Source organism: Bison bison, unplaced genomic scaffold (genome assembly GCF_000754665.1).
Source record: "Bison bison bison isolate TAMUID 2011002044 unplaced genomic scaffold, Bison_UMD1.0 scf7180017864330, whole genome shotgun sequence".
NCBI classification, from domain to species: Eukaryota; Metazoa; Chordata; class Mammalia; order Artiodactyla; family Bovidae; genus Bison; species Bison bison.
The window spans coordinates 13,810,872-13,823,864 of NW_011494902.1; the positions used below are offsets into that span (position 1 = coordinate 13,810,872).

At 42.5% G+C, this 12,993-nt stretch overlaps 1 protein-coding gene across 1 annotated transcript in view; it reads right to left on the reverse strand.

Annotated features, from left to right (window-relative positions):
- ZEB2 (zinc finger E-box binding homeobox 2) overlaps nucleotides 1-12,993 on the reverse strand; it is a 134,760-nt gene that overhangs the window by 120,180 nt on the left and 1,587 nt on the right. The window contains exons 2-4 of the mRNA XM_010853708.1: nucleotides 12,263-12,474; nucleotides 10,105-10,176; nucleotides 9,444-9,512 (exon numbers count right to left, since the gene is read on the reverse strand). Of these exons, the coding sequence (XP_010852010.1) occupies nucleotides 9,444-9,512; nucleotides 10,105-10,176; nucleotides 12,263-12,474 (353 nt within the window). The remainder of the gene's footprint in view (nucleotides 1-9,443; nucleotides 9,513-10,104; nucleotides 10,177-12,262; nucleotides 12,475-12,993) is intronic.

Sequence of the window (12,993 nt, forward strand, 5' to 3'; positions counted from 1 at the left end):
GTTCCCAATAGTGAAATAGGAGTTTAATGTCATTGCTATTTTAAGGTTTTGCCACGGTTTTTTGGCCTTTAAACAATTGAATAAATGTTCTTCCGTTATCAGGATAGGAGGGCGTTATGTGACAAAGAGAACTTGCAACCCCGTGTTATTCAAAGGAATATCTCTTCAAGTGTAATTTTTGCTACGTGGCTGTTTTTGTTGACAAAAATGCACTAACTTTTGAACTGACAAGTCTCCTGAGCTCTGGTCTCTGGGAACATTTAATCTGCTTCAGAGTAGGAATCGGAGGAAACAAACCTGGTAAAGAGAAGGATTGTTAACTTTCCTACAAGTTAACAATTAAGGAAAAAAAAAAAAAAAAAAACCCAAACCGCCTTATTTGCCTCCTATAACACTGATCATGAGATTTGGCTTTCAAGCTTTAATAAGTGCTAAGGAGGTGCCTCAGAACTTTCCTCCTGTTTAATTAAGTGTGCCCACTCCTCTTCAGGCATCCAATCAGATTAAGTGAGAGTGAACCCTGGGAGCAGGGTTGATGAGCCCTAGTGGTAAGAATTAGCTGAAGGTGTACTGAATCTCTCGACCTTTCAAGTTCCTCTAGGATACGCTGCTTCTGAGATTCATACAGGAGTTGAGATTTCCCTTACACCAGAGTCGAAAGCTCTCGCTCTCCACCCCTCTCCCCGTCTCTCTCTGTCTTTCACTCTGTTACTGTCAGTTTGCTGCCTGTACTTTAGCTGTCTCTTTTCCAGTCTCTACCCTGTCAGTTTCTGGCCTGCCAATTTCAACTTGAAGCTTGACTGGGCTGATTTGATGCAAATACCTCCAGGGAAAACCCTGAAACTGATGAACAGTTATGTCAAGTCGATTTTGCACCATCGGGAAAAGGTAACCTCTGCGAGAAAAAAAACAACAAGGTTAAAGAGACAAGGGCTTTTCACGTGTAATACCTCTGCTGCACATCTCGTTCACTGTTTACCATCCCTCAGAAATTGTAACTGTCAGAATTAGTCCTAATTGCAGATGCGAAAGCTGCCATTATAATAAAAACAGAGGCAGTGCAGGCATTAAATGTAGCAGCCTAATTTGTGAGACTACAGAAAAGGTAGAGTAAATGAATATTTCATTACTTTAATTACCAGGGACTACTCTTTTCTTGCTGTCTTATGATAAGTGTTGCTGTAACTAGCAACAGCAAACATCCACTAAAACATAAAGTGCAATAATCGTCCTGCTGTCAGGATCACCACTTTAAAATACGAGCTGGGAGAAAATATAATGGTTTATCTATTTCTTAGAGATCGCAGAAGATGGAAATTCATTTAATATTGGGGTGGGGAAACGCACATACAAAGGCACCAGTAAACAGTTTTAGTCAGAGAATAATGGCCCTGAGAAAGGAGGAAAAATATCAGTTGGCTATACATTTGAAGTGTTTGCCCGAAAAGAATGCCGGAAAATGAAAAATAGGAGGTAATAGCATTTGGACTTTTTAAGGCAAAATCTTGTTTTGCGTTGCACAATGTAATTGCTTGAACATTAGAAAATAAAACTCCAGTGACTAGGGGAAAGACAAGAGGAAAGCGAGTGGTTTTCAAATGATTAAGCAAAAGTGGAAAAAGTTCAAGTTGGCAAAAGTTTAGAAGCTCAGTCCATTTCCATTTTAAAAAGACTAGATAAAGCCTGCCAGAAAAAGGACTTTGCCTACAGTTGCGGAGGACCGATTCATAAGATTTGGGGAGTATCAATAATTACTCACTGCTGACACCTTGAAAAGCCCTGGGCATCTCTCCCTAATTGTCAATTTCAGGTAAAAGGGCAAAGCAGGGTGGAGGGGTGGCGGGACTGCGGGAGGTGGGAGGTGGGCCAGGGGGTGGGGGCGTGGTGGAGGAGGTTGCTGAGACTGGCTGAAGCCAGCCTGTCTCTGCATTTATCACTTTGTCCCAGAGGAGGTGTTTGTTCAACATAGCAGTTTGACAGCACGAAAACACTGTGGCCAGAAGCCCTATCAAAGAACCTACTGACACACATCATTTGTGGTCTTGGTTTCACAGGGCAAGGCTACCTCTCACTTTATCTACACAAGTATAAAACTCTACACGTTTCTAAGTGTTCAGTATAGTTTAATCCCCCCCCCTTCTTTCTTTTAAATACTATAAACACTACTTTAAAATACATCTTTATTCGGGACTCCTGAATGTTGTTTTAAAAACCATAATAATTTGCAATCAATTTAGCATAATCTGTGTTAAGGTTGGTAATATTAAAGAAAAAAGAAGGAAAACAGTTTAAAAGCACAAAGCTTGTAATTTATCCTAAATAATATACTTAAAGCTTAGATTAATAGGTGCAAGTAAATTTTGTAAGAGTCATGTCCTGTGGCATAGGGAACACTGTTTTCTTGTTGTTTTTTTGTTAACAATAAATCCTACTGAACAGGAGCCTACATTAATCCTTCATCTCTACTATTTTTGCTTAAGTGTATCTCACTCACAAACTATAAGACTGGAGTTATAGTTAAAGAGGAAAAGTCCTAGAGTTGGGGTCCTAGGGTATATCTGTGTTGTGTGTGTGTGTGTGTGCGTGCACATAGGCTGTATTTAGTTTTCAGATTCCCATCAGCAGAGCAAAGGTGATGGAAAATCTTTAGAGGACAATCATTTTACTTAGAGATTTTCCCCTTTTAACAGGTCTATTTATTATGAAAACAGTTTACTGAGTTCTTTATATATAAACCTCACCTCTTAAAACTGAGAAATCTCATGATGTGAAACACTTCCATTGATGCGCTTTATGTCTAAAATAGAAACTTAGGTACTTCCAAGAATAAGCAAAATGCAGTTTCCTTGATTACAGTTACTCAGATATATAAAACAGTATCAATACAATATAAATGAAAAAACAGTGAAAGCTATCCACTACATTCAGAGATCACTTGGATACTAAATTCCTTGAAATTTATTCATTAATTTAAGAGAGAGAAAAATTCTCAGATCTTAAATAGCATGATAACCCAATCTGTTCATCTCTTATGGATTACTTATTTTGGGGAGGGAGTACCTGTCACATTCTTGGAAGTACCTTTCTTTCCTAGAGTTGGTTATAAAAGGAAATATAAAACAGTATATAAAGTACAAAAATCACTATATTGCCATATTAGCAATGTTAAGGAGGAATCCATTAACTTTTAAAATATTAGAATGTTTGCCTTTTTGTCTCAGGAAATCATTAATGTCAATTACCTATTCCCAAAAGAATAGTCATTCACCTCTCTCACCTGATATTATTTTAAAATGTTTCTCCTTTATTATCAGGATTTAAAAATCCACCTCCATATATCTGCTCTTTGGGTAAAGTTTTCTAAATTTTGACCAGTTCTGTGTTTATCGTTTGCTTGAAAGAATATCTTCATTTAAGTGGGACTTAAAATTTTTAACTTCAAAATACTGAAGTTCAGAATTAGGTCTCCTCCAGTTTAGAGTGTGTGTGGGTTTAAGCTGAAATAACACACAACAACTAAGAAAAATGAAGAACAACTAAAAATGGATTACGTATATTAGAACATGACATTGAATCCCATGGATTATATGGAAAATTACCTGAAGTTTTAATTTTATAGTAATGTCTAAAAAATAGAAAAGAATGAAAAGCAAATACGTATGCCAATGTTTGCGCACTCTTAAATCTAACAACTCCAAATCTCAACTCAGATGAATAACAGAACTAAATTTGTTTTTTAAAAAAATCAGGAATCCTTATGATGATTACATTCCTCAACTGAAAAATGAAAGCAAAGTTCAATCAGATCTTTCTCAGAGGTTTGTTCCCTCTCACCCCATCACTTATGTGTCCTTGTTACCTGCCCTTCCAAAGTCTGGTTTTCAGAAGCCTATCATGATTTCTAACCAAGACTGCAGCCTCCACTGTAATGAACATGGCTTTATCAGCTCCCATACTTTATTGGGTCACAAATACACAATATCTGATGAGACACTGATCATTTTCCTTCCCTTTTCTCTTTTCAGCCTAACTTTCCTGTCAGGAGCCTGAAAAAATATGCGCAGTTACTGTTGCAGAGGGGAGACGAAGTTTAACTTCTGGGTTGGCAATCGGAGAATAATTCATGAGCAGATTTCTAGCAAATGATATGATTTGCTAAATTTTGGTCTTTGATTTATATTTATGTACTCCTGCTACTGCTAAGGTTTTGCCAACCTCAATTAGATCATGAATGAGATCATTTTAATTCAGCCCCCAAACTGTGACCTGACCATGGTCTGAAAGTGTTCAAAAAGTAATTTTAAGCCTCCCTTTGATTTGAAAAGGAATACTGCATGCTTGGTCGTTCATACAAATAACATAAAACTTAATTATTGAATGATTTGGCAGAGGACCTTCCTGCCAAACAACAGTCAATGCCAGCTACTGTGATGCTGGCGATGCCCGGCCCCCGAGCGCACAGCCCCCTGTATACAGCATTTGTTCATTGTGTCTCAGGGCAAGATGCTTTCAAATAGGATTCACGGATCTGGGAGACTGGGTGCAACGCAAAGGGGTACCATATTTATAACTCCAGTGAAAAAATGCTGTCTCACCTAGAAGGGAAGTAGATCTGCGCTGTCAAATCACCAGGAGGCTGTGACAAAGGGAGCTTGCAGCCTGACACACGGTGTAACAACATAGCAAACACCTTTAATTCTGTCATGTCTCATACCCTTTACTTTCTCACACATTCGTGGCTGCTCGAACGTTGACACCTACACTCTTTTTCGAAACTAAATAAGGCAATCTTATTTAAGCCCGAATGCAACACCTGAAAAGTTATTCTTATGCCCCACAAAAAATAACCATTAACTCCTTCCTCTTAGAAATGCCTCCCTGGTTGGTCTGAAAAGTCTCAAGTTGGCAAGAGCCTCCCTGGGCCCCTGACTCTTGAGGTTCACATGACCTTCTCAGCTCCTTGAGATAGGCAACACTTCCCCCCTTGAAAAGATGCGAGACTGGTGATAATGTCACTGTCCGAGCTGGCCTCTGACAGCGTTTCCAGCTGAAATCTCTTTGCTTCATCACAAACTTCTGGTGTCTTCTATAGTACGGAGAGAGGCCCCAGCTGCTTCATTCCCTCTAGCTACCATAGTCTAATATCTTAAAAGCTGGAAATGAAAATAGCTTTTCTAAAGATATTTCCTGGAATTTTTAATGTGCTGCCTTGATTCCTTTCTCTCTCTCTTTTTTTCCCTTGCCAATTATATACCACCATTTGGAGGGCTTATGAGCAATGTAAGTCCACCTCATCTAATTAAACCACATTGTTTTAAAAGCTTGAACAGTTTTCATGTCTATAAGACTTGTCTGAATAATAAACTGCTAGAGCCAGGATTCTGAGTGTCTTTGGAGAGTCAGGATTTTATCTGCTGAGCGCAAAAGGCCAGGCACTCAAAGAGTTAAAGAGTGTTCCTGCATTGCTGGGTAGGTTAATATCACAGCTGCCTGGTAAAGCATTATCCTGGTACCTCACTTAACAAAAGCCTCCTTTTGCAAACAGACTCCCACTTCCCCCCGCAAGTGTCCAAAGGTGTTTACTGAAGTAAATCTGCCTAAATCCTTCATTGCTTGGGTCATGGGGGTGGATAGGAGGGGTGGAAGGTGTAAGGATAATCTCTTTTTGTAAATTCTGTAAATCTTCTGGGAAAAGAAAAAAAAAAAAAAATCAGGAATCTGTGTCACATGCTCCTGGACAACTTCTAATATCTCTTCTAGTTTTGCTCTTGTAAGTGAAATTTGTCACAATGACTATCACAGAAGACATCCCCTCCCCCCAGGTTTCCAATTATTCACTCTGCTGTTTGAAGCGACTGCACTTTCAAAGTTGAGTGTGTGTGCGAGTGTGTGTACGCATGTGCACCGACATTATATGCTTAATCTAATTGTTGAAGAAAAACTGTTGGTATCTTAAAAGTGGTTTCAGAAAGGGGAAAAAAAAAAAAAAGACAAGACAGTTTAGGAGCAAGATAATGTAGCTGAAAAGTTGTCACGAGAGGTTTCTGTTCTTGTTGTGGTCTCATTCCAATACCATTAACTGCATGTTACTTTTGCATGTTGAAAATGGAGGCAAATAACAGTAAAACCTGACAGGTCCGCCTGCAAGGGTTTAAACAGTTCCCAGTAAGAAGGAGCCCTTTAGGCATAAACTTTCTCTCTCAAGAGAACGTGAATACCACCAACCCCTCCCTACAAATCTTGAAGCATCCAGTTTGAGATACAAAAAGGCTGTCATCTCACAAATGTTAAACATACTAAAAAAATCTGAAAAAAAAGTATGAAGAAGGTGTGAAAAACGTGGCACTTTACAGCCCTCAAAGCTTTTTAAAATAGAACAACTTTTCCCCCTAAAATTCTTTTCAGAGAATTTTTTTTTTTCCTTTTTGGCTCATTTGAGAGTTTCTTTCTTGGCTTTTTTCCCCTTTCATTTGAAAATATGAATTATCATAAAAAGTCAGGGGGAAAAATGGGAAAGTCTTTTCCAGTTTTCCTGAAGATGTATCAGTGCGTTCGGGCTGGGTGTAAGCAACTTCTCCCTTGTGCTCTGGGCCAGACACCCATCACTGAAAGCAGACCAGGGCTCTGAAGACTCCTCCTCTCCCTTCTCGAGCTCCCCAGCTTGCCCCCCAGCACCCTCCCATGCCCCCCCAGGGCCTGCATCTCCCTGGCCTGAAGGTAAACAGTAAGAGCCACACTCTGGGCAGCACTCCAGAGTGGGATGTCCACACACCTGACCCAAGTCTAACAGGCTTCTGGGGGAGAACTTGATCCTTCCCTGACACTTTTTACCTCAAGTGTTGAGCGGGTGGCCATGAATAGTACAGACATGCCATCTTGTAACACTATATGCCTGTCAGGAGGGACAGGGCCTGGTTAAGCATCAACTATATAAGGCTGGTAACTAGGGAAAGCCCAACAAACAGCCACAAACACCTCAGTTATTTTACTCAGCTACTACCCTCTGCCTCTTCTCTCTCTCTCTCTCTCTCCCTCTCTCTCTCTCTCTCTTTCTTTTCATCTTGGCTTTCTGTGGCAGAATGCAAATGGAGCCTGCCGGCGGTGAAAGGGCTGAATTGTGATTAAGAAGAAGAAGAGCTCCTTTCTTTGTTCTCCCCTCAGGGGATGTTTACTGGGAGAGACACAGCGGATCAGATATGAAAGGCATTCAGGTCAGCATTGATGTGAGCGAAAGTGAAATCATACCTAAGGCATTCAAAAGACCGCCGTGTCAGGGGTTCAGCTAACGGTGCAGCTACTGTGTGTGTCTTCCCGGAGAGGCAAAAATCTTTGTGAAAAGACTGACGATTTTTTTTTCCTCCCCAATTTCCTTCAAAATTATAAAAGTCCTCCCTCCCTCTCCGTTTACCTCCCACCAGATGCCACAGGAGTTAGTATTTTCTCTCCTTATGGACCACACGCGAAATCAGACCAACTTCTAATAGCTGTATTACCTAAATGAACCAGCCTTGCACCATCTGAACTGTGAAAATTTTTTTTTAAGCAGGTGTATTCATGTGTGCTACATATATGCCTGATATGTAGGGGAGAACTGCGTGAAGAGAAAAGCCAAAACACACACGCGTGGATGGTTTTTCCTCTCACTTCCCTCAGAGGAAACACGACACACACACACACACACGCACACAGAGTATAAAAACAGTACAGAACACCTTAAAACAAAATTCTTTATTTACTTTGTAACTAGGAGTTACAGTTTTCCTGAGAGCTCTCACTCTGACACGACTGTCACCCAAGATAAAAGTATTTGGCACGTAGCTATTAAGGCAAAGACTTCCACAGAGTCTCCTGATTATTAGTGCTTGCCTTTTAAAAAAGACTTGATGAAGAAATACTTGGATCTTTACTTTTTAAAAGTTTACACTCCTGACAGCCCAAATAGTCATTCAAGAGATTTTTTTTCCAAGTGGTAAGCTGATGCTGTTGGCATAAACAGAGCTATGTAAATATATACAAAATTCACAAATCATAGCAAACATACAAATAATGAGGAGGTGCCTAGATGTTTTAAGGCTTAAAAATGAAAAAGAAAATCACATTTCATCTTCTGATTGCCAAAGAAAGAAAAGAAATAGGGAGGGGGAATAAGGCTGTATTTATTGGTTTTAAATCATCCTTCCCTCTGCTCTGAATTATTTTTTCTCAACCTTCACATCTTGGCTAAAAAGCATATTTGGGCTTATGTTAACATCTGCTCTTGTGGTGACATTTAATTCTGTATATTTTCAACTAGTGTTTCTGCATCACAGATTTTCCCCCTTTATCTCTTCGCTCTAAAAAGACAACCAAAGAGCAATCAAAAAGGTGTCTGACTTGGCCATTCAGACAATTGCCCCCTTGTGGGAATGCGGGAATGAATGGTACAGTGGACACCCCAGCACCATTGACGTTATAAACATGTAAATGAAACACATTAGGGCAGACAATCAATTGTCTGTGAGCATTGCAAACCTGCACTCCCTCTCTCTGTGACAGGCACAAAATAGTGTCTACCTTGGGAAGCCACGGTGCTGGAGAGGAAAAGGACAAAGCGTTCTCTTTCACACAGAAGAAAATGCACCTTAAAAGCCTTGGAAGAATGCAGATGACAAACACTGTTGTAAGGAAAAGACTCTCCCACATCTTGGAATAAACGCAGCACTGCTCAGAGAGCTAGCAACAGCCTCCTTTCCTACCTTCAGGGTAGACACACACATTTTTCCCAGGCAAAAGTCTTAATACGGCATTAGGGTCTTTGATAACCTCTTGGAATTTTCTTTACTTCGAGTAAATTAAGCAAGCAAGAAAGGAAGCATCTGAAACATATGACAGAGCAGTTTACTGGGGAATGTCAGTCTTGGCTTTAGTCATATTCTGAAATAAATGCTTAAAGACGTGAATGTATCTTTATGTGGCAACAGAGAAATAACATAAAGTTTCAAATCCTTACCCCACCCTTACCCTGGTGGAGAGTCACACTATGGATACCAGCAGGCTAGTGGCTATGTTATGAAGGAAGCCATGTTTCTATCCCCAATTGACTGAGTTTTTTCAAACGGAAATAAAACAAATAGATCAGTATAGATACATAACCCCCAGCCATGTGTGTGTGCAGCGTGACAAAACTTGCAGAAGCTCTTCATAGAGACAGAAGGATGGAGATGGATATCTGGGGCACACCCTCAGAGCTGGTACCTGCCACACAAACTGCTTCTGAGTGCTTTGCGAGTCAGCAAAACCACCTCCTCGGAACCTCATCAACTGTACCAGAAAGGTACTTGCACAAGGTTTCCACACTTGCAAGGAGCGCCAAGTCTGAACCGACTGCAATTCGAAGGAAACTTTCCTGCCTCAGAGCGTATTGAGGGGCTCTGGCTCACAGCTTCACCCCATCCCAACTTTACCTCTCTGAAAAGAGAGACGAGAGAGACAGGAGCCACATCCTGAAGAAGGGGCTTCTTGCGTTTCTTTTCCTTTTCATCTGAGCATCTCTGAAACGGGAACAACTTCTCTGCCCTCCACTGCCTCTCAGCATCACCACTAGCACTTCCACTCCCTTTCAGGAAGTGGTTAAGGGAGTGAGGGCTTATCTTAAACAGGGATCATCATTTCTGCTCATCTGATTGTTTCTCCTCTAGGATCTAAAGCCCTGAAAGCATCCAATTTTATCCCTTTTCTTCCCCACTGAAAATCACTGGCCAAAGGTGTTTGTAAAAATCTTCCTCCATTCCACTACACAATGCCTAATGCTTTAGCTGAAACTTTGGAGAAAAATTAAATTTAACTTTTCTTTCTTTCTTCTGTTTCCTCTTCCCCACCACTCATAATTCAGTTTTCATTTAAAAGACAACTTCATTCCCTTTACTGAAACAAGCAGTTTCTGGGTTTGACTTTTATGAAAATGTGCCTGTATCTGTGTGATTTTTTCAGAGGCTGATGCTGGGAGGTGGTGGGCTTGGGAGGCAGGCCTATCTTCCTAGGCTCTGCAGGAGGCAGGAGGGTAGCCGGAGCATCCCCAGGAGCTCATGCCCAAATCGGGGTAAAGCAACAAACTTTGCAAGTTACCACCGGGCCGGGCCAATGGCAGGCAGCAGCCAGGCACCTCCTGCTCCCAAGCGCTCATTTCTGCCTCGAAGGCTGTGTGGAGATAGTGGGGTATAATCAGGGGACTGAAAAGGGGGGCTGGGTTTTCCCCCCTCCTCTCCAGCTTCAGTGAAAGTATTACAAAGTGAGTCAGGCGACTGAAGATCATCTGACTGAACTTTCTTGAAACCGACACACATTCTTGTCTTCGGGCAACTTGCTTTTTGCCTCCTTCTCCCTCACCCCTCTCCCCTTTCCCTCCTGCACATCTTATTTTCTGGGAAGAGATTTCATCCTTTCCATGTGGGGGAAAGGAGACTGTCCACTATGGATTAACTTGACGCTGGCAGTGTCTCTGCCAGGCATCTTGCTAGCTTGAGAATCTTGAAGGCTGGATTTTAGACTCTTGTTTCTCTCTTTGTACATTTGCTTTCCTCGAACTGCCTCCTTCTCCTTTGCTTTTTTAATAATCGCATACAGCACGGTCTTTTAACCCATGTTCTTGACCAGCCTTTCAAACACACACATACTGCTTTACACATTTTCTCTCTTTGTCGCCTTAGTCTATATACACACTGTTGACTTCATTAAAATTATATAAAGTGCCATTCTAGTTTCCTGGATGACCATCTCTCTCTCTCTCTTTTTCCTCATGCAGTTTCTACTTCTATGATTAGTATTGCCATTATTCCTTTCCAGGAATTTCTATATGATTTTGATAAGCATCATCATATTTAGTGTTATCAGCAAAGACACAAGCTCAAAAGTGACATCTTTCCCATGAATCCAGGAAAGAAGAAAAATCCACTCAGTTCAGATAAATCCTAGCAATTCCCAAAGGGAAAGGCACTGGATACGTACTTGATGAGAAAGGAAATGAAAAAAGAGGGGGAAAAACTCTTCTACCTGCTTCTCAAAAGCAAGACATTGCTCAGATTAAACCCAAAGCAAAACACTGACAAGTAACGAATTTACAGCGTGTTTTCCCACAGATTATTGGGAAATAATTATTGCTCTTAAGTGTGCAGGGTCTGGGCTAAATGCCTTTAAAATGTGCAATTCAACTTTCCACTTCACAGTGTTAGGGCTTCTCCCAAGTTTGTGGCTGGGAAGAGGGAAATGGGGTCCGTTACTGAACAACAAGCAGTGTCCATGGCTGAGTACCTCCCCCGGTACTCTGTTCCACCTGTGAAGCCCCCAGCAGACCTTCCCCACTGCCAATCCCCACCCCAGGGCTCTTAGGAAGCTTGGAGCATTCTGTTTTCCCAGACCTGGGCTCTGGTCTGACCTCACAGCCTGGACCAGGCTGGTCAACGGTGGCAAAATCCCGAAGGGGGTTGGAGGAGGCAGACAAGAAGAAACAAACATGCTAAATAGTCTCTCCTGCAAAAGAACACTTCTGGGAACCTTGTTTTAAGTCTTATTCTCCTTTCTCTCTCTCTCTCTCTCTCAAAAAAATGACTGTTTAACATAAGAAAAAAAAAATAAGGCCTCCTTGACACAAAGCTTTTGTTACCCAGTTGATCAGCAAGCAATGTGCTTTAGATACTTGTAAGGGGGTGGGGGAGAGCCCCACAACAGACATTGATTTTAGAAAATCAATAACCAACATTTAATAAAAGGAACAGAGGAAACACAAGAGAGAAGAGGGGAACATTAGGTGTAATTTTAGTGTCTACTAAATTACCCAAAGATGGGGAAGGGGAGGTCTCCAGTGTAAGGACCACCTTAAATAATGCCAGACACTAGAGTGAAGAAAAAATTAAATTAAGAGAGAGAAAGAGACAGGGAGAAAGAGACTTAAAAAGAGGCAGCCTGAACCGGGTCTTGGGGAAGCAGCTTGGTATATATTATTGTACTTGTTTTTTTGTAATACTAAGCCAAGCAAATAGATCAAAGGCAGCACAAAGGGAAAAGGCAGGATAACATAACGAACAGTTTCTGACTAAAATTCCTCTATCACTCCCCCATATGGCTCGACACCTCCACCACAACAAGCAAAAGACACACACACACACACACACGCACGCACACACGCGCGCACACATGAAACCTAGAGAGACAGAGACAGAGAGAAGCATCATTTGTCTCTAATCAAAATTCCCTCGTCTTTGTGTTTTCTGCTTCCAGCGCCCCTCACTGCGCCCCCAGCCGCCCCCTCCCGCGCCGCGCAGCTCGGGGGCAGAGCGGGGGCGCACAATTGTCTTCTCTGGAGGAAAGTTGTTCCAAGTGGGCCCCGGCGGTCCCCGCGAGGCGCGGGCTGGGTTCGCGGGAGACCGGAGGCCGGGGCCGGCGCCGCGTCCCCGCGTCCAGCTCGGGAGCGTCGACGCGGCCCCGTGCCGGGTGATCGGGCTGAGACCGAGGGGAGCGAGAAGTTTCCTTTCCCAGTCTGAGCTGGCGCTAGTTCGCTTGTTTGTTTTGGGGGGTTGGTTTTTCTTTTTCAACTCAGTATCCTCCGTCAGCTACCCCCCGGCACCCTCTCGGGTCCCTAGCTCTCTCCCCTCCCCCAGGCGCCTTCTGCGCTCTTGCCAATCACTTTTCTCTTTTATTCCCACGATTTTGTTTGGGGGTAATACCTAGGGGGTCTGTCTCTCTCGCGCGCGCTCTCTTCCTCTCTCCCGCTCTCATTCTGCCTTCCTTGACTCTTTCTAAGATGGACCTACAGAGCTGTCACACCTTTGATCCCCCACCTCTGCTCTGCGTGTCCCCCTTGCACCCCCATCTCCTTCCTCCTTCTCGACTCAGCCTGGATAACGGACTCCTCCTGACCATGTCGAAACTGCCCAGAAAAGTCTCCCCGCGCTCCGGGACTCCGCCAGCCCCCGGCGTGGGGCCAGAGCCCGCTGGAGAGGAACCACCCGCCCCCGCGCC